This window comes from Oryza brachyantha, chromosome 3 (genome assembly GCF_000231095.2).
Source record: "Oryza brachyantha chromosome 3, ObraRS2, whole genome shotgun sequence".
NCBI classification, from domain to species: Eukaryota; Viridiplantae; Streptophyta; class Magnoliopsida; order Poales; family Poaceae; genus Oryza; species Oryza brachyantha.
Window position 1 is genome coordinate 9390255 of NC_023165.2, and position 22422 is coordinate 9412676.

At 39.7% G+C, this 22422-nt stretch overlaps 2 protein-coding genes across 2 annotated transcripts; one reads left to right on the forward strand and one right to left on the reverse strand.

The window, feature by feature from the left end:
• Positions 1-120: 120 nt before the first annotated feature.
• Positions 121-11579, reverse strand: LOC102701714 (lon protease homolog, mitochondrial-like). The gene is made up of 20 exons (XM_015834383.2): positions 11173-11579; positions 9408-9473; positions 9087-9278; positions 8947-9012; positions 8823-8864; positions 8150-8272; positions 7550-7648; positions 7254-7319; positions 7085-7171; positions 6699-6738; positions 6204-6375; positions 5996-6120; positions 5551-5681; positions 5346-5450; positions 5030-5143; positions 4273-4440; positions 3421-3522; positions 2024-2332; positions 1357-1875; positions 121-897 (listed from the first exon to the last, which is right to left on the reverse strand). Exons 1-20 carry the CDS (start codon positions 11488-11490, stop codon positions 709-711), a joined length of 3033 nt encoding a protein of 1010 aa, XP_015689869.2. The 5' UTR covers positions 11491-11579; the 3' UTR covers positions 121-708.
• Positions 11580-16190: 4611 nt separating this feature from the next.
• Positions 16191-17366, forward strand: LOC102722378 (ocs element-binding factor 1-like). The gene has a single exon (XM_006649898.1). The coding sequence runs from the start codon at positions 16648-16650 to the stop codon at positions 17155-17157; it is 510 nt and encodes a 169-aa protein (XP_006649961.1). The 5' UTR covers positions 16191-16647; the 3' UTR covers positions 17158-17366.
• Positions 17367-22422: the final 5056 nt, after the last annotated feature.

Here is a 22422-nt window from a genome sequence, read left to right on the forward strand (position 1 = left end):
TCTGCCTTTTGATTAAAAAAAGTGGATACCAGTAGTAGGCAGTACCAGTGAACCAAAAACAAGCTGATTTTCAGCGGTTCCTGTTTTTTTTTAATCTACATCATTTGTTAAGCTGTGATCCACTAGTTTACATAACCCTTGGCATCAAAATACAAGATGCTGATGCACGACACAAGGTCAAACCAGTACAACAAAGTATTGTCTGTAAAAGGGAAACATATATCAAATTTCTTAACCACATTATCCTTAAAAAAGCTAACCCCCTTTGCTTGACCCATAGCAGGTGGTCAGTACAAGATGTGCTACAGCACCTTCAGTTCTCTTGTATTCTCCGTGGGACTCGTATTTATGCAACTTAGACCAGGTTAGTCACAGGCAGTACTTGAAATAATGGTTTAACATCAGATATGTCATCGGTTCTATTCACAATTTGGATGTCTAGAATAATGACACTCACTCTTTCTGAATTTACATATGGTAGTTACTTTACAGAAAAGGAGAAATGGAACAATCTGTACAGCTTGCGAAGTTGTTTGTGAGGTTCGCTCTTGTGAGATCTTCCTTGTTTTTGTTACAAGCTGCATACTCAAACGAATTGCCATGTACAACAAACGAGCCCCCATATTTCACCCAGGTCTTGACGCAGACTGCTTCTATAGAGCATGTTCTGTCTCCAATAAACGAGGAATAAGACGTGAGGTCGATACACTAGCTTGCTCGAGTCCCACTATCACTTCGAAAAGCTAGATCGTATATTTCACTGTATTTGTCAACGAAGTGGACCTCAAGACCTTCTTTCACATTAGGAGCAAGCTCATCGAAATCTCTTCTGTTTGCTGATGGGAATATGATCGTCTTTATCCCACTTCTCCTGGCAGCAATAGTTTTCTCCTTCACCTGTTTAAGATCCAAAATACAAAGAATTGGTGTGTTACTTGGCCTGCATATCATCATATAGGCTTAATCATACACGAAGACTATAAGCCAAGAAAAAAAATAGAAAATAAATCTACACCTATGCTTGATTATTTGTGAAAAATTCAAGCAATGTGTATGCTATCATGCTATAACCCTCAGTTTTTAACTTGTAAACATAGGCGTTATTTCATTCCTGTGGCAAATTCCAATAGTTTCAGAAGCATAATTCAAAACTACAAAGGTCACATCCAAAAGGCTAACATTGGAGAGTAGACAAACTGTGGAATCAACTATTTCTTTGACCTCTCCACTAAAAAAAAACTATTTCTTTTATCAACAACACTGATACACTATTACCCCTCATCCCAAAAGTTATGCAAGAGGCACCACAAATAACATGCAAATTTTAAGTCAAAAAGGAAGATGTCTGAAGCATACCCCGCCAATTGGGAGAATTCGTCCAGTTAATGTTACTTCCCCAGTCATTGCCAGGTCTTTCTTTACCGGCTTTCCAATGGCTAAGGACAGCATCGATGTAACCATAGTGCACCCAGCACTGGGGCCATCCTTAGGTGTGGCCCCTGCAGGAACATGTAGGTGAAGCTTTGACTTCATAAAAAAGGGGTTATTTGGTTCTTTCTCATGTAATATGGATGTACAAACTGTATGCGCAATTTGAGCACTCTCTTTCATGACATCTCCAAGTTGGCCTGTCACCACAAGCGCAACCTTTCCTTTGCCGTCCTCAACTTTTACTGTCTCAATATATAAAGTAGAACCACCCATAGCATTCCAAGCTAAACCCATGACCACCCCAACAGGAGTTTGGTCAAATAGACGCTCTGGTTGGAATACAGGCTTCCCAATAAATTTATCCAGGTTTGATGCATCAACAACAACTTTCTCCGTGGCGCTATCTACAAGTGCTTCCATTACTTTCTCCATGCCTTCATTGATCTTCAGAAATGGCAAACAACAGTTTAATTAGAACTAAGCCCTAAGAATAAAGAAACATAAGTCTTTACAATTATGTTAGCTAGGATAAATCCATTTGAAACTTCAAATTTCCTTAGTAAAAAAAATTATCCAGGGTTTGCTGGTTTACCTCTGTTTTGCCTGACATATTTGTTAATGTAGCTTTCTCATCTGCAGACACTTCTTTAGAAGCTCCATTTGGATGCTCATTATGGTCAACCTCTGATTTGGTTGTCAAGGACACCACGTTAATATTCTCACAAGACAAATCAGTTTGAGTGACATGCACTGAAACATCTTCTGCAAGAGCATCCCTCAGGCTCTTGTTTTCCACTTCTGTTGCAATGTCAACACCAGTATGTTGTTCACTTGCTTCCACCAATGTGATCTCCTGAGTTGGCTCATTTGATACCCCTCGACGAACAAGTTGCAGAGCTATCTGCAGAGAGGCAAAGGTTGAACAACAAAAGCTGATCACGAGTGCTATAATTGATCCCATATGAACAATTATGATCATTGGTAGAATAAATCCTGCGAGATGATGTCATGCATAAATTAATAAAGATGAGTCTTCCACAAGCCCCTTTAGTCACTTTTTTGGGCCTTCTAATATTAAAAATGTAATAAATTCCTTGCCACACTACCAATCACCACGGATGGATAAATCATGCTTATACATATCTTTGTGACATCAATGCCATCTGATCTTTGATATCTTCCACAAGATGGGCACATGCTCAAGCTCGGTGACAGAAACAATGCTCAGTGAGTTTGGAGGGATAGCACAGCAAGCAGGCGGTGCTGGGCAGGATTTGCACAGAGCACAGAGTTTAAGTTGGCATGGACAGGGAAGGCAGTAGCAAGAGAACAACGGATGCAAGAAAGGTCTTGTTGCACAGGTTTTTAAGTAGTAAAGATAATAGATAACAGTGGGAGATGATACCTAAAGAAATAAGAATAGATAACAGCGGGAGAGTCAAGACGACATTATTTGTGGATAATCAACAGCACAAGAGATTTCATTCCACTGGCATGTTGATAGCATGGTTCATTTGGAAACACCGCACTGACTACGTCTTTGAAAGAAAAAACCCCAGCACCCATCGCCTTTTTCAGGGGATTCGAGAAGGAACAGCTCTATGGCATTCTGCAGAAGCCACTGAGTTGGAATCTGTTTGTCCTTGAGTGTTGCTCAGCCTTTTTTAGGTCACTTACGTGTTTTCTTCCTGGTTGTACTTAGGTACTTTGTGTGTTTGATATGTGTCTTGGGGTGCTTAAAGGCCATGCTGGCCTTTTTTACATTGTATCATTTCTTCTTCCAAATATAATGGCAGGCAGCTCTCCTGCCGGTTCGAGAAAAATAAGAATAGAATATACCTGCTTAACAGCCACATATGTATCATGGTATCGCCTACTGGTGAGTTGCAAGTATGTCGAGATACTAGAGATAGACAAATAGCTCCAATTCTTCTCCACATTAAGCATTAGCTACAAATGTCAATACTGCTTGATAGAAGTGCCACTGACCTTCCGGTAAATTTTCTCGATCTGTTTTTGAAGGTTACGCACACCAGCTTCTCGGCAATAGTTTTCAATTAGAGCAAGAAGAGCACTATCCATAAACTCGACCTGAGAATGTACGTAGAACTGTTAAGTAATTACTTGCACATATAAAAATTACTCTGCAAATTGGAAACACAAAGCTTTCTAGGTGCATTAGGACATTCAAATGAGTTTTGTAACTGTATTTTATACGAACAAGAAACTTAGGTATTAGTTGTTTCCGTCCCGCGTGCGCAGGGTGGGGTGGGGTGGGGGGGGGGGTCAGAAAGCTTCGATAATACAGTGGTTTTATTAGTATGCTGCAAAGTTCCAACCATGATTTCAGTGTTACGTAGTTGTCTACAAATTCTATCATCAGTAAAAAGATAGATTTGTAATATTTCTTGACCTTACTCTAATAAGACATCATTAGTGAAAAAAGGTCTAACAAACATCATTAGGTGGAAAGCCTAAATAAGTAATATTTCCTGATGACATTCTCAAATCATTAAAGCCAGAAATAAAATTGACTGAAGATAGTCTCAACTCAGATGAAATTACCCGACCCAATAAATACTAATTGGATGTTGCACTCCATCTAAAAGGAAGTCCACAAACTCAAAGTCCTAACATAGAATTTTCACCATCTTTTGGACTTCGATTTATTGATTTCAAGAAATTTGTTAGGTTGTGATTTGTTCTGTAAAGCATATCATGTGCATTGCCTCAAGTGCTTCCATTCAGATTTACCAAATGGGAAATGATTGCTGTAGTGCCAATAGAAAAGCACTAGAAAGAAAGTATAACTCCATGAGTTCATCAGAAATGCAGAAGTACCTGTTCAGGCATGATGCCACAAGCCTCCCTTGTGTTCTTTTCTAGGTAACCCCGTGCAATATGCATCTTCTCATCAGTTATATAACCAGCAATAGAAATGATCTCCATCCTGTCCAGTAGAGGGTCTGGTATCATCTCTATGACATTCGCCGTGCAAACAAACAGAACCTAATAGCACAAGACAGGTGTCAGCTTATAAAAGTTAACTTTGTCCACTTGAAAAGAAGACTGTCATGAACAAATGATCCATTAATAAAACATAAACGCAGTATAAAAAGAAATACCAGAAAAAATGTCATGCATACACCTATCAATATTTTCTGGTTTTATTGTGTCTGCCAACTAATATAGCTTTTCAAAACAAAAACAGGCTTTATTGAACATTCATTTAATCATAGAGATGAAGAAGAATTATGCAAAATTTCCCATGAAGGCCAAATAGGAATGTTGCTGGGTGGAAACCAAACAAAAATACTAAAAATGAAACATGCCTATTTGTATCCAATAGCACATACTAGTACAACTACATCAACTAGAAATGGGTTGCAATCATGATCTGGTGATTAAAGAATCCTGATTATGCCCTGGCATGATTCTCTGCCATTTTACGCTAAGTCCAGACATGCTGTTTTCAAGAATGAAATATTGAAATCAATTTGAATCAGCTGTGACCTCAGCGTGCTGAGCATCTTAAAGCACAGCTAAGATCAAACTACTTATTGTAACATGTAAGAACTTAATGGAGCAGTGACCTAACCTTGGATAGATCAATAGGAACATCAAGATAATGGTCAAGAAAGTTAGCATTCTGTTCAGGATCAAGAAGTTCCAACAGTGCACTGGCTGGATCACCAGAATACCCTCTCCCTAGCTGAGGCAGGAAAAAAAAACACCTGCTAAGATGCCATGCAAATAACTAAAATCTTTGAACTTGAATGTTTTTGAAACTAAAAGAAAATTACTTTTATTTTTTTCCTTTTTGAGGGGCAGGATTATTATTTTTAAACCTAATATACCACAGTACCACACAACAGCAAGTAAAGTGAGTCAATGATACTAACGTACATGAATACCTTGTCGATCTCATCTATCAAAACTAGAGGATTTGAGGTTCCGATTGATTTCAGACACTGAACCATCTTCCCTGGCATTGCCCCAACATAGGTCCGCCGATGACCCTAAGGTTGTTTGAAAATGCTAGTCAAGTTGTAAACTTGTAATCATATTTGATGCAATTGTTGTCCAGAAACAGCATAGCATGAATATAGAAGGTTGCACCTTGATTTCTGCTGTATCAGACAAACCTCCAACAGAAAATCTGTAGAATTTCCGGTTCAATGCACGGGCAATTGATCGTCCAATACTAGTTTTACCAACCCCAGGTGGTCCAGAAAGACATATAATCTTACCTATGGTAAATAGTAGGGAAATGGATTAACCACAGGTAACATGCAATGCAACGACAGGTAAAGAAAGACCACAAGAACCATCCTGACTACAAATTTCAGGATGAATTGTGAAGTAATATATATGCCCCCAGCCTCGCCATGCTCTAAAGGATATATGCCATGGAATTTTATCAATATTGTTTAAAAAACAGCATACTTTGTATTTAAGGGCCATATTGGATCAATGCTAATGACTTGCTAAAGGTCCCCAACCCACATATAGATAATACCTAGAAAATTAAATATAAAATAAAAATAGGATAGAATTGTGGAACCTTGTGAGCTTCCTCTTAATTTTCCAACTGCTATAAATTCCAATATTCTTTCTTTTACATCAGCTAGACCATAGTGATCTTCATCGAGAATACGTTGAGCATGATGAACATCAAAGTTTTCATCACTTCCACAAACAAAAGAAATGCATAAGGGCAAAGTAACATATCCAATTGGTTCTAGAAGAACAAAAATATAAATAACACAAACCTGTAATCCCCCCAGGGCAATACTGTTAGCCAGTCTAAATAATTGGTAGTAACACTGAATTCGCTAGAACTAGCTTCCAGTAACTGAAGTTTAGTGAGCTCTTCTTCAATGACTTGTAAAACTCCAGATGGGCATTTCTCTTTTCTTGATTCAATCCTTTTCCTAAATTTTTCTGCAAGAGAAAACAGTAAGTCAACTATGCATTAGAACAACCAAAAGCTGCAGATATGTAGTTAGCACGTACTCATTCAATTGAATTTTAATAAATCTAACATATCTCAAGTTTTGACCAATAGTTAGTTGGGTTCTGTGGCATAAAGGCAATAATCTTCAAAAATGCCTTCAGCTGATCATGATTTGTAGTTAGGGAAAATATATCGTGTAAGAGGTAATGCTAAAAAATTTAGTTGAAGGGGCTGAATTAAATGGTGAATTATGAAAATCAACCAAGGGAGTAAATTCCTTTAAAACAAACAGTGCAATGCAGAAACAAACCTGACAGCGCCGTTTTATCATCAGTCTCCAAGCCGAGCTCCTGCATACCACAGTACATATGAGTAACTGGGAAGGATGAGCAATACCTAATTAACATAAAAGTAAGTTACAAAATCATCACCTTTTGAAATAGACTCAAAAGTGAACAGGATTATATTTACCAAAATCAATTGAGAAAGTGAAATTCGCAACAACTGACAGGAAAAAACAATTGAGGAAGTGAACTTCGCAACAACTGACAGGCAAGGTATCATATAATGTGATTTTCTGATAGGCAGGGGATATACCACCATAAGCCAAGATACTATGCGGAACTCAATACTTTGTCATCTAGAATTCTTGATATCAGAAGTATATGAACAATCAGTAGAAGGTGACGGCCTTACCTTCTTGATTGCTTTAAGTTGCTCGTTTAATAGGTAGCGACGCTGCTCTCCAGTTATTTTTTCTTCAATTGCTTTTGCTATGGATCGCTGTGATGCACAGTATTGTAATATATCAAAAATGCAGTTGAATGAAGACAACATAAATTAGGAGATCAGCATTACCAAGTACCTGCAACTTAGTAATCTCCAATTCCCTCTTAACTAACTCAAGGCTCAACATTAAACGCTTAGACACCTGCTCTACAAAAGCATGAGTGAGTAATTTGGAATACAATGTGGTGGTGGTGGTGGGGGGTAACGAAAAATAAAGCACAACAGGAATGCTCATTGATAAATACCATATATAACTAAGTTAGGGCATATTTGGAAATGGGGGTATTTAAGGGGGAGTTTCCAGGATTCAACTCCTCTTTTATTTTTTATTTTTTTAAAACTCCTCCAAAGAGCCTCTGAGAGAAGTCTTACATCTAGTTCCTCAAGAACTTCCTGGCATAGCAACTTGTTGGCGACTGAAATGGCAGCACCAAAATCTGCTAGTCTTGGGTAGTTGAAATCACCCATATGCTGAAACAAACAGCACAAAGATTTAAATACATGTGAAAATAAAATAAAACATAGATTCCCAAAAAATATAGATTTGGAGAACTAAACAACTAAACAAGGATCATGGCATAGAGTCATGTTGGTATAATTCATAAGACAGATCACAGAAGTGGGGTAATGAGTGTGGAAAAAAAACATGTGTTGTTTCATTGATGGTTAAGACAGCTATAGTAGCTGCTGATCAAATTCTATTTGTGCATTCATAAGCAAATGATGGAAATAAATTCGTTTAATTAAATGATGTCAACAAATAAGTATTCAGAATCGCCGGTGAATGTGACCAAAAAAATTATAACACAATGATATATTGTGATCGAAACACACCGTTTTAAGTTCAGTGAATAGATGGTGCAAAACAATCATTACAGTAGAAATATTTAAATAGATCTCGAACAGAATTGACATGCAAATAAATAAGAAGGATTCAAATATGCACTAAAGGAGTTGAAAAAGTAAATCAACCTGGGTATATATTTGAGCATGGTCCTTCCAGAGGGGATTTATCTTAAGAACATCCTTTAAAGTTGATAGAACTTCAAAAGATGTTGCTTTTATGACAATATCATCTTTATCATAAGGCTTTTCCTGCAGAAGCTCCGCTAGTATTAAGAGATCATAATTAAAGGCTTCTCAACAATACAAAGCAATTTTACTCGATATTCAGCTCATACCAGAAGGTGGTATACAAATCAAGCACAAAGTTGCAAAATGTATTCATTTTATGTAAAGCCATATAACTAAATGTGTGCTTCAGTTCAGGTATGAAAAATTATAATTATCCAAAGAACGGTGAAAGAGCATAATGAGCAGTATCACAAAATAAGGTAGTGGCTTAAAACCAAAAGTTAGAAATAAATGCTTCCACCTTTTACTATATTGTAATACTTTTATTGTTTCTGGAAGCAGCTAACATTTCCAACTGCAACAGAAATTAGAACTAAAGACCATTTGCTCTTGCACTTCCAGAAAAAAAAAATGTAACACATGTTCAACCTTTTATGGTATACTATTGTAATTTAAACACACTAAAATAAAACCCTGTTTTGGGCAGAAAGGAGATTGTCAAGGGCCTGGTGGCATTGGAATGCTGACAACAAAAGTCAGAGAGAAAATATAATAGCGATGGCATATGCACCTTTAGATGTTCAACTTTAACTGTAAGTGGGTCCTCCTCAACCTGCATTCTTTGATGAATAATTTTTTTAAAAAAATTCAAAGTGCAAGAGAAACTGAATTGCAGGCAGTCCAAGGTGTCTAACCATTTCTGTTATCAGTAAACGAGAGTGACCAAGTAGAAACACCTGATCCCCCTGAATGCTCGCTATCTACATGGAACAATGAAGATCAACACAATGCAAGTTGCTAAGCCACACACAAGCTCAGGTGAATAGCTCAATACCTTAGCAAGAGTGCCAACTTGATGAAGATGCTCCAACAATTCTTTTCCTTTCAGACCATGAATGCTTTTCTTTGAATCTGAAGCTGTGACAATGTTACTGTCAGTATGTTCCTCATTCTTGACAAGAAAGGCCCCAGCATATGGGAATGATCTTTTCTGGTTTTCAACTAAAGCTTGCAACAACTTCGGATCCTAGTGAGAAATAAAAAAAAATGATATATTGTTAGTAGAAAGGAAAAAAAAAACGGAACACTAAAGAAAATGAAATTGGGAAAGTGGTATGTTCATTATTTCATGGTAAATAGTTCTGTAAGATACCACCTTTACAGAGATTGGCATGTAAAATCCTGGAAATAGTGGTTGATGTGGAAGAGGCAAAACTACTACCTGCAGTTGAGAAGTACTAGTAGATGATTGACTGAATCACAAAAGCAAAGCGAATGAGAAGTAGATGATTAACCAAATCACATCATACAAAATGGAACTCACATGAATAGTATGTTCATCAGTATGAGTAGATTTTCCATTTTTTATGTTAAATAATAACAAGCTTGAAAGACAGTATGGCTGGGAAAATAGATTGATTGATTATGGAGGAGCCGGGGGCTCGAGTACATATAGGCAAGGATATCCCTAACAACAGGAAAGATATAATCTAGGAGATCCTTGCCAAACATAACCAACTAACCAAAACCAGGGGGAGGCAGCAGCCGCACCCTATTAGGGTTGCAGCCGAGCTCCTCTAGGCCCATGGGCCTAAACACATCACGCTAACAAAGCTAAACTAAATGCACTCATCTGAAACCAAAAGTGACAACTTGGCAGAGCATACATTCTGTAGTGTGAATGTTCAAAGCAAGCAGGAATTATCCATTGAATAGGAGGAAAATATCCCTCTAGATCTAGTAACATGTTGCCACAAAAAAACACTGGTAAATCTTCAACTTCCCGAGTCTTTTAGAGATTCAACTGCCAGCTTTCTGTTCTCACATGCAAATTAAGCAAGTTTTTAGACAATGGATAAACTGTCAGTTGTGTCAAAGACACACAAAGCCATCATCAATGTTGCATTATTACAATAGTTCCACACCAAGCAGAGCAAACATAAAATAAAATGGAACTACCAACAAGTTCTCATTTGTTGACCTTTGTTAGATGGAAGGATGGCGCCATAATTAGCAGTTTGGGTTGTGTTTCATTTAGACTGTATTTCTAATGCCTATCAAAACTTTCATTTCCAGTAATGGAAATGGGAGACGGTCTCCTATCTTTTTCAAAAAAATAATTAAGTTCTGAACAAGCTAAAGAAGCATCAAATTTCAATTTCACGAATTCTGTTGCTAGACCTCCACCCATGTGAGCTGGAGGCCATGAAAATTGAGTAGTTCATAATAACAGCCCCTAAATGAGGTGATCTATCCCAGACAGAGAGAAAAAAAAAAGACCACCTGACAGTAGAAAACTTGTTTTTTGCTGGGAAAAAAATATCAGAAGTTTCAATAAAGAAATATATATCAGAAGTGCTGGGGGACAGAGTTCTGAACAGTGGAGCAAGTTGCTTATCATCTTTTGTTAAAGATTAGGTTGTTTAGCATTTAACGGCCCGAGGAACTATTACTTTATTTACAGACTTCCTCCAATAAATAGTAGGAGTATGCACTCTATAAACTGCTTTAAATAGTTCCCAAGGGAGAATATTTAGTAGAACACTATGAAACATCAATGACTATTTATTCAACAAATAAATCAAACTGCCTGTTGTCTTACCATGGGTTTTGGGAAATTAACTAGCTGAAGAAAATTATCTATGCTAAGTGCTGATCACATCAAAGCTGAAAAAATCACTACTTTTCACCACATGTTTAACCCACAATGAAACGTTGGCACCCAATACCAAAACATATATGTTCTGATGTTCCTGATCCCCAGAACATGTGGCGTGCACATATATGTTCTGATGTTCCTGAATTACCAGCAAGATACTTCTAGACTTAGGTTAAATTTAAACCTCAAAAGTCCTGAGCAAATAATTCCAACAGACACCGTAGCAACGCAATGCTGATCAAATCTTTAAGAGAGAGCGAACCGTGTGGCAGTCCTCCGGTCGAACGATGGCCGGAGCGACAGCGGAGGACGACCGGTTGCCCTCGCTCTCCTCCCCAGCCGCGGACGACGCGTCCGAGTCGCTGTCGGCGGCGCTGCCGGAGGAGTCGGAGTCGGAGGCGAACCACGTCCTCCTCCCCGGCATGGGGCTCCCAATGCCGCCCCCTCTCGGCACCCCTAGAGCCCTGAGGAGCGGTGACCTTACCTCGGCACCCGCCGCCGCAACCCGCACCGCGGGCGCCGTCTCGGCGGCCAGCCGCGCCGGGACGAACCCGGTGGTGGCGGCCGCGGCGCGCAGCATTGCGACGGTGGCGCCGATGGCTTCTTCGTCGACGAGAAAGGCGGGACCTTTTTGCCGGCGGATGATCTGTATATGCGCGCGCGTGATTTCTTGAGGTTTGTTTTGCTCGAGGGGGAGAGGGATGAGAATACAGAGTAAAAAAAAAACTTCTAAAACCCCTCAATATCTGTGACAATTTGCTAGCAAATTACTGTGCTTCGAATTATGCATTTGAGTTATATATATACTCCACAAGTATGATTCTGGATGCATTCTCTTGTGAAATTGGATTTCTTGGAAGATGGCTGAAAGTTGAAATGGTCCAGCAAAGAAAACCCCAGTGCAAAGTTTAACGAAGCAAACTTTTTTTTGTCATTTGGACAAAGCAAGGGATAGCTTCGTTCCAGACAGGGGAAAACACAGCAAAGCAAGGGATCGATGCAAAGGTGAAGCATGAGGCGAAGGCATTCCTACTCAGCAAGACATCTTTAGGTTCTTGTGGCACGTACTTTTCTCGAGAACACGAACAGATTCAGAATCTGTTTCAGACATATCAACTGACTGAGGCCATTGTGAGTTCTCTTATCTCGACTCTGAAGTCTGAAGACTGAGGCCATTGTGGGTTTGGTAAGATGAGGTTTGGTTTGGCCCATATCGGCGTTGCGTCCAACAAGATTGACCGAGACACGGAGCCCCTCACTTTGAAAGGACTCAAACGGGAACGTGTCGCGCGCCGCGCGGCCATGGCCACATCGAAGCCTTTCCATTTTTCTGGAGATAAGCACACCTCGGCTTTCTGTTTCGAATGGGCTAGAAGGTGAAGCCGGCCTATGTGGCTTCACAAGCTATATTGTTTTTTTTAAACTTGTTCTTTGAATTCGTTTTAAATAGTTTATTTATAAAGTTTGTGCTTAAAAGTTATAATATACATTTTTATATATCAACTTTACATCTATAATATTCTAGGTATAATATTTATATATATAATATTTCGCGTATAAATTTATATGTGTAAGTTTTATACAGTATAGGTTCTCACTATTCCTACATCTAATCACATGTATATATGCATATTAATACATTCATATTTGTTATGAGCTTATACACCGAGTCCATGCTTTATTTTTTATATACAATTAGGTTTAGATTTTATAGTAGAATTAGTTCGTTCAATTTACCTTTTATTTTCCTGTAAAAACTATCTTGTGATTAATTCATGTTTTTGAAATCTTTACATTAGCTTTTTTAATTTCCATATATAAAGTATGTTTATATACATAAGTTTACGTATACAAATTTTGAACGTTCGCATGTTAGACCTCCTCACCTTCTGCTGTTTCTCCTTGGGTTTCTCTTATTGACAGTGAGATGTTCTACTGTGTAGTTAAAGGTACTCCCTCTTTTTCATATTGAAAAACGTTTTGTCTAGATCTATCTATAGATTTATCTACTATTGATCAATGTATATTATTTATATATATACATAAGTTTACTAGTATTTATATGAATCTATAAAATGTTAGACTAAAATGAAGACAGTAGTGCCTATCAATATATCATACCAGGAATCCAATTTACATCATTTGTGACGTCACGATAGTCTCTATTCGGTTTTTTATTTAACGCCATTAACTTTTGGATTTACATTTGATCATTCATCAAATTCAAAAAATTTATGTAAATATGAAAATAATAAGTCATGCTTAAAGTCCCTTCAATAACAAATCAAATCATAACAAAATAATTAATAATTATAAATTTTTTGAATAAGATAAATGATCAAATGTGGATTCAAAAGTCAACAACGTTAATAAAAAACGGAGGGAGTATGTGGTAAATAAGTAGGTTGTGTTCTTTTGTTAGACAAAGATGAAAAATAAAATATTATCTTATTTTTTGATTGGTATTTTAGGTATAAACAATGTAATTAATTACTATAAAGATAAAAATCTACTTATAAAGATAAAAATCTACTTTTGAAATATGAGATAATCAACTTATATATATAAACTTCTCGTAAGAAATACCCTATATCAGTTTGGAACACGTGCATATAAAACCCATGAAATAATCGCTCCTAAAAGAATGCGGCCGTAGTAGTGGACTAGTGGGGTAAAGGTGAATTAAGTTCATGTCATCTCGGAAAAGAAGATGTAAAGGTGAAGGTCATCTAATCACCTCTACTTTCTTGGAACCAATTGACTATAGGAAACTGAAAGGCGGATGCCACGCCATACGCACGGTCAGTGGTAAAATTAGTTTCCAAAGCCAGCTAATTCAATTCGTCAGCAAGATAACCGTTTTAATATATGCAAGAGAAGAGGATGCGGCCAAAGCACACGTCAACTAGACAAAGTTCAGTGGATCATAACAAAGTTACATTCACTTTCTATTAGAAGAACATATTTGCTCCGACATGGTCGCACGTATTGAGGCTCCCTAAAGGTTCAGACAGCTCAACCTTTCGTTCCCAACAGCATCAGCGTCAAGGCTACCCAGGAGCACAAGGCACGAGAGTCACATGAGCCAACATGATTACACATGAGCAAGCACTTATTACCGTCAGCTAATTGATCTCAGGATACACATTTTTTTGGGCCAATCAGGGTCTCCAACTGTACATGCATGTACATGTATACACACATGTACTGCTTTTGTCTTAGCACATAAGCAACTTGCCAAGCCCCATGCCACGGCGAAATGTGCCTACTAATCGAAAATGACATATATTCTTTCTTGCATCGTCCTTCATCAGGCAAAAACTATTTGGGCATTGGCCATGCAGTTTTGTTAATGTTATCTCCTGGCTTTGACGCCATGCTATGATTGACACCGAAGCAGCTAGGTACATCTGAATCTCACTACCGAATATTCAGGTCGGAGAAAACGCAGTGCCCCCAGCTGTCCTAACATTTGCTGGATCAGCCGCTAATTTTATTCGTCATGCTCCTTAATTTGATCTTAATTTGCCCCTATATGTTGCTTCCCAGAAGTCTCGTCGATCGATCAGCAGGAGTAGTATTCTGAATTTCTTTTTTCTGTCTCTTTCTGCAAACTCTGCAACTTGAGTTCTGATGACAGCATGCGTGCTGACGCACTGAAGCTGCGCTGCCGGCTCGCTTCTGGTCAGACAGCAAACGAAGAAAGAGAGGTGTATGGCTCCCTTCATACGGCTTTGTTGCCATTGCTAGAGATAATTAACTTTTATGTTCCTGTGGCGTTGTCAGTTTGTGGATCCAACAAATATCTCAAATTAATTAGCTGCTACTGTTTTGTTCCTTTGTGGAAATTTCATATGATCTTCTTTAGCGTCTAGGAAATTTCGTCACTTTCAGAGCTACGCGGTTAAATCAATGAGCCCTTAATTTCACTAACTACCGAAGCTAAACAATATGTTCACCACAAGATGGAATGATACTATTTTTTTCAACATACTAGTCGGTGCACACGCAATAGCACCAGCAGGCAGGCGCCACCGCATGCACCAGGCACTGGCCCTAGCACGGCCGCGTTCGGCGAGGGAAAGAGGGAATAGTGAGGTGGCGCGAAAAAAAATAGTAATAAATTAGTGTATGACTAATTAATTATTAATTATTAAAAAATATAAAATAAATTAATATGATTTTCAAAACAACTTTTCTATAATTTTTTTTGCAAAAAATACGCTATTTAGCAATTTAAAAAGCATACACTTGAAAAACGAGAGAATTTAGGATGAGAAGATGGGGTGGTGGACTACGGAGTAATAGGGTTATGTTTTTTAAATTATTTAATTTTTTAAACTATTTCATAGTATAAATAATAAAATTAACTTAAAAAAATTAGAAATGTGAGCCGATCAACTTATTATATATATACATCACACTCTTTGAGGACAATCCTCATGGAATAAACTGACACGGTTATATACAAATCATTTTTCAGTAGAGATATCTTTGAGTAATAATTGTTTTTTCTCTCTTCTAACCCTATATATATTCTTTCACCCATGATGAGCGTGACACATGTCCGCTAGAAATTGGTGTTTTTTCAATGAGGAATTCATGTTTTCTTAGTGTATTGAGTGAAGAGAAGACTTAGTATTTTTATGAGAAAATCATTTCTAAGTTTTGTCCTCTTTTTCTTTATTGATTAAGTTGTCATGTCATCATTTTATTTATATGACAAACCATTTAATGAGGATAAAACCACTATTAATATGTTATTGGGACTGCCCTCAGAGTAGGTACAATAGCAGGCTATAAGCCGGTTGTAAGCATATTTTAATGAGATAAGAGAAAAGCAGTGAGGTACACATTTGTAGTTAGCTACAACACGGACTCCAAAACACAGTGTGTATGACAGATGGAACATGATAGTATATGTTTTGTAGTTAACTATGGTATGAATTGACTATAGATAATTTAAAGCCTGTAGTTAGTTATACTATTGAACTTTTCTCTGACAACTCGAAAATGGGTGCTAATTAAAGCCAATGTAGTGTTTTGTATTGCTTCGATGCAAAAGAACGCACCCTTGTTAATGCATTATGCATATATATAAGTACTAGTTGATGCCCCCACAATCTGTACTACCACTACTATACACTCTTCCGCTTCCTCGCCTGTCTTGGATCTGCTCGTCCTCGTAGATCTTGGTCAACTGGGAATTAAGGTTGTAGATTACATAGCATCGATCATGGCTTCTTATCGGAATTGGCTTGATCCCTTCAGCTATAGCTAGCTAAGTTTCTTGGTCGATTATATATGTATCTCGGTTGCTGCTTCGATCATTTTCCGTGTAGTTCGATTTCTAGGTGCGCGAGTTCTTGATTTCTTGATTGTTCGTCGGCTTCAGCATCTATGTCGATCACGGGGGTTAGCCTCCACTTCTGGTACTTCCACTCGCTCTCCGTCGTGTTCCTCTACTTCTTCTACGTGATTTCCTGATTCGCCTCACCCGCTTCCTCCAAAGTTAAATCAAACAAAGCTTCCATTATTCGTTTCGTCCCAATTCATCTTGAAGCTTTGTTTGATCCAAAAAGCATTCTTCACCCTTGCACGTTCTTGTTTCTCTCATAATACTGTTATTTGCTCCTGCGCCCGATCGCTCAATTAACGTGGAGCAGGAAATATTTGTGTATAGCGTTTACGTGTTCCACGGTGTTTGTTTCTTCTTGTGTTCTGTAATATAATCAAGATGTCAGTTGCACCGGTGCCGGAAGGGGCGCGCCGCGCGGCGGCGGCGATCGAGGAGGAGCGGCAGCGCAACCGGAAGAAGTCGAACCGGCTGTCGGCGCGGAGGTCCCGCATGAAGAAGCAGCAGTACGTGGACGGGCTGTCCGTGGAGGTGGAGCAGCTGCGGCGGGAGAACGACGCCACGCGCGCCGGCGTCGGCGCCGTGCTGCAGCGGTGCGGCCTGGTCGAGCAGGAGAACCGGGTGCTGCTGGCGCACGCGCGCGAGCTGTGCAGCACGCTCCAGCTCCGCACCTCGCAGCTCCGGCTGCTCGGAGAGGTCGCCAGCGTGACCCTCGACGTGCCCGACGTCGCCGACCACCTCATGCAGCTCTACGGAGGCGGCGCCGGCGCCGGCGGTCTGGTGATGCCGCTCTCGCCCCCGCCGCCGCCGCTGCCGCCGCAGATCCAGATGCTGCTCCAGTCCGACGTCATGCATACGGTCAGTATGCTACAGGGCTATGAAAGCATATGATCAGCTTGTCAATTATGTTGTGTGATTGTGTGTTACTATGATCGATGCTACGCTTGTGTTCGGTCGGTTTGTATGTATGTTATGATGTATTGGACGCTAGCTACTACAGCTGTTAATTCTCATGTTGTCTTTTTGTAAGTACACATGTATTAAAACACAAGCTTGTCATGCCTGTATACGCATGCCCAGATAAATAAAAGCGTGTGAGGTTATATAAACCTGGATTAAGTTAGGCACAGTGTGCTATCAATTTGATATATTTTTCATCTTTGCTTGGAATCTACTTACACCCTCCGTCCTAAGAACAACTAACTTCTGGGATTGAATCTAGATAACTGGGTATCCAGGTTCATCCACGTAGGGTGCGTTTGGTTGGTGGTCAAGGTGGGATGGGATATGACCATCCATATTTTTAGGGATATGATAATACAGTTTTATTTTTGGTTAGATGGATGAGATGATCTAATTTTTTGTTTGATTGGATGGACGAGGATGGATGAGATGGACATATTGAATTACTAATAAATAATAATATAAATTAATCATCGTAGATCTTATCATAATTAGTATAAATTATTAATAAAATATATCTATCATAATTAATGACAAAACAAGCTAATTACCACTAAAAAATCACTAATGATCACGGCTAGTGAGGGTGGATGAGCTCATCTGGCCAATTTGGCCGGATACATCCATCCAGTATCTTCGTAGAATATTCTCTTTCTGGGCCACCATATCCAGTTTCGCCCACGAACCAAACGCATCAAAAATCTGAATGGTCATCTCCCATCCAGACATATACCACCAACCAAACACACCCGTAAATTAACTTTTTAAGTGACAGAGGAGGTATATATATATAAACATAGATATTCATGTGTTCGATTGTTCTCTTGTGTCATTATCTTCTCCAATGAAAAGAGGCGCGGTGTTCGTGGATTAGGGCTCAGTTAGAGGCAGAAAGAGGGATTCGATGATGGTTAAGAGGCAGTTTTCTAGGTTTAATTAGTGGGATGATCGGAGTGGCACTTGTGAGGAACAAGGTGACAACACGCTTGATGGCAAGAAGGGGAAGAAGGGCGACGTTAGATTGAGTAGAGCCACCCAGAAGTGAAGATCTTAACTGCGTGAAGTTTGCCTCGCATCCACTCATGTAACTAGCATGTGTTTGATTGCTTGCACACCTCCCAGAGCCTGGCTCAATGCATGCAAAATCACCTGCCCAGCCAGGCCCACCGGCAACGTATGAGTCGAGCATCACTTCTTGTCCGGGCTAGGCGCGGGGATGCGTGGGTGCGGACGCGTGGGTGCAAGACATGAGAGGGGGTCACACACGTCTCACCTCCCTCGTCCCCATTTGCTCCTTCACAGCTCCCTCATGCATGGTCGTCGTCGTCGCCGCCCTCAAGCACAGTCGTTGTCGTGGCCGGCCTCGCGCACAGTCATCGTCACCTTCCTCGCGCTTTGTTGGCAGCTCCCGAGAGCCACCTCCATCCGTACCTGTCACTGGCAATTGGGCCACCTCCATTGCCATCAGATCTGGGGGTACCGCCACCGTTACCACCATCCATCGCCATGCTGCTGCCACCAAACCCCCAAACAAGCTCGTCGCAGCTACCTCCGGACCTTCCTCGTCGGCAGTTGAGCTCCCCCACACCAAATCCACCGACGCTAGCACCGGATCTGGTGGCTCCGAGTTCACCTTCGCCATCTCCGGGCTCACTTCTTAGGCGACGCGGCCGTTGAAGCTCTCCACCTTTTCTCTCTTTTTTTTCTTTTCCATAAATTTAGTGTTTTTAAAAATATTATGTTGTATGTATATAGCAGATGATGATGCTACATTGATTTTTCTAGTTAATTTTACCATTTGAACTTGTCTGTGTAAATGATAAAAAATATATCGATTTGATTAAATCATATGTCCATTAATGTCATTTTTATATATGTACTTTTGTCTATAGTAGAAATTTTTCTTCATAAATTGGTCATCTTAACCACTAGTATATAATAGTTACCCATGCAAATGGTATATATAATCAACCAAACAAACTCTCTACTCGACCGTATCTCCGATACAAGTAAGTAAACACAATCTTGTGTTAGCTAGGCTATACTGATACAAACAACCAAATATCTGTATATATATCATCGTAGCCAGACCACGCTTAGTCTGGATAAGAGAGATGTGCCAGACTAACTAGGACGATGCGAGTAACCAAACACACCCTTACCGGACAATACAACCAATTGTTGGATTAACAGAGGGAAGGAGTATGTTGACATCAAAAAGCGTCGCTACACCTTTAGCACATTATATGAAAACTGTAACAGCACTTGAATAAGCATTGTTCCAGCCTTCCAGGGGTAGATGTCGCCAAACAATCACAAGGGGGACCCCCCTTCTGGGTGAACAAGCGCCGATTTATCCTAGACTGAGCAAGCCAACTAGTATGCCCTCTAATGCCGTGACAATATTTATATGCAACGAGTAATCGGGGTTGAGAGGTGAATATACACGGAATAAAAGGGCAAGAAGGAGAGAGACGTCGAAGATAGAATGCAAGGCTAAAAGATTGATTTTAACATTTGAATGATGATTTCAATCATGTAGTTTATAGGATTTAGGTGGTCTTACGGGCTTCTATACATTCAATTAGGATTAGGAAAACATTACTACTCAGTTTCTAATCAAGAAAATAATAGAAGAGTCAATTTGTTAGAGTGTGATGACTGTTAGTCTTCTCTAAATTTGACTATTTTCTTTAAATCCAAACTAATACCAAATTTGGGTCACTACTCCGAAACAGTTTTTAAAGGCGGTGAAAAAATATATTTGTAGGTGGACAGCCCAGATGAATGCAATAGATCGTCTGCGAAGATCGATCATCTTTGCAGGCGGTGCACAAACCATCTATGAAAATACTATTTGCAAGCGGTGCACCACATAAGTCGCCTACAAAGAGCATTTTTGCAGGCAACATGTCAGGCGAGCTGTGTGCAAAGAGCTTTTTTACATGCGTCTCCTGTATCATTCCAGGCGGCTTATGTCGCATGCCACCTGAGATAACATACTCGGAAATACAATTTTGTTGAATTAATTATTTTTTGTTTTTGTGTATATAGCAGTATATATATGGCCATGTAAATATGTTGTTCATGTGAGCTATTATGTACTATCAACTTAATTGAAATAATAACAAGAGATTCAAAATAAAGATTTGTTTTGTTTTCAAAGGTAGTTATTACATGCTAATTAATGCCACATGCGTGATGAAAACCTTAACAACTAGAAGTTTGTTTGGGACGTATAAGTACTTGATGAAAAAATGTCTCGAAATCTTTCAAATGGATTCAGCCTTATCTCTCATTCCTTTTCAATCGGCCGTAATTGTCAAAATAATACCATGATGTCAAGACCCACCCGTGCCGCGCCACCAGTTTTGGGTTGTTGCTCTACAAGTTTTTTAGGGACGTGTCTTAGGTTAGAGGACATGTCCTCTCACCTTTACTTAGCCGTCGTAGAACAACTTAGGTTTTGTTTGGTTCAAAGTTTAGTTTACTACTTTGCCATATAATCCCGTGATCGGCTAGATCGTCAGTTTGCTCGTTTTAGAACCCTAACTTTTGATACTTTTGTCAATTTAATCCTACATCTTTATTCCGGTATATGTAATTTGAGTTGCTTGTTTATCTTATTTTTGCTAATTCTCGATTGCTTGCAAGAAAAAACCCTCGTGGTTGGGTTGATCGTGCATCAGTCGAGTTTACGACCCTCTAAAGTTGGTGTAATAATTGCTATGACGTAATATCCTTGCATAATTATAGTCGAATAATCAATGTCGCTACCCTCAATCAACTTATCATCCCATTGAAAGATCAATACCTACTTAGTGCACGTCAGTTGGATTCTCGCACCGTTAACAAAACAAATAAAAAGTTTGTTCATTATTCATAGCTTAGCTAGACATACTTTTGATAATTCTCTCTCTTGTAACTGGCTGGGTTAATCAACCCCTAGATACGTTTTAAACTAACTATATTGGATGATGTAATTATGGTAAGAAACCGTATTAATAAAGCTCGCAAGTCACCTGACACCAGGAGCACTTGTCACATTCAATTCGTGGAAGGTCGAACGGATCCGCTCCAGAAAAGAAACAAGAAGAAAGTGACGAGTCCAGGTCGGTCGCTACTACCACCCGACGCAACCGATGCCGACGGCGTTCAAACCGTAGCGCCGTCGTGGTGCCTTGCATCATCAGAACGTCTCAGAATTGCTAAATTTTGATCTCTTCAAATTAAAATTTGACTATTTATTTTAGTTTTGACAACTCGAATTCTGAGAGTATCTCCAAAAGACTCTTAATCGTCACTTTCTAAATCCTGATAAGAGGAGGACGACCAGAGAGCCACGCCCATGTAAAACCCACGGATGACAGTTTTGCTAGTAGAAGAATGAGTTGTCAGGTTTGGCCATTAAAGACTTAAGCCTAGTCATTCAAATGGCATGACAAGTCATTTAGCCACTCTCATTAAGAATATTTTTTTAATATATAATTATTAAATTTAAGTATGATGAGTGAGATAGTCAAATTTTTTTTTAATGATGCTTCTACTTTGGTCCACGCGCGGTACGGCGACAATATTCTCTCTCCCTCCCCTCCTGAGCGAGGCCGCCGGCCGCGCGTGCGTCACCGCGGGCGCCCGCCACACCCGTGGCCACCTCACCGATCGATCGGCCGCGCGCGCACGGCGCCCGCGCGGTCACGGTCCGGCCGTTCAACGTACGTACGCGCGCGGTACGTGTGTACGTACGTACGTTGTCGGCACGACGGCATCAGCGTGGCCGTGGCACGACAGAGACCGCGCGCGACGGCGACGAGCGTGTGTTGGGTACGTCGAAATCAGCGGCGCGAAGTACGCACGGCAGGCTGAGTTGGGAAACCGTCCGCTGCAGCCACGGCCGTAGCCAGAGTACGTACGTACGTCGTCGTCGTCTTCTCCGGCGGCCTATCTGCTACTACCAGTAGTGCCGTGCCGGCCGCTCGCTCCACTCGTCTAGATCGCCTCGTTGATGTAACCCACCCGGTAATACGACGCCAGTAGCTTTTTTCTATTTTTCTGTTTACAATTAAAATTAAAATTTTCATTCTTAAAATGTACAGTCGATTTTAATATTTTTTCATCATACTTTATTTTTTAGTTTTATTTTAAAATCACTAAAAATTCACATATAAAAATTTTATTTATAAATTATTTTTA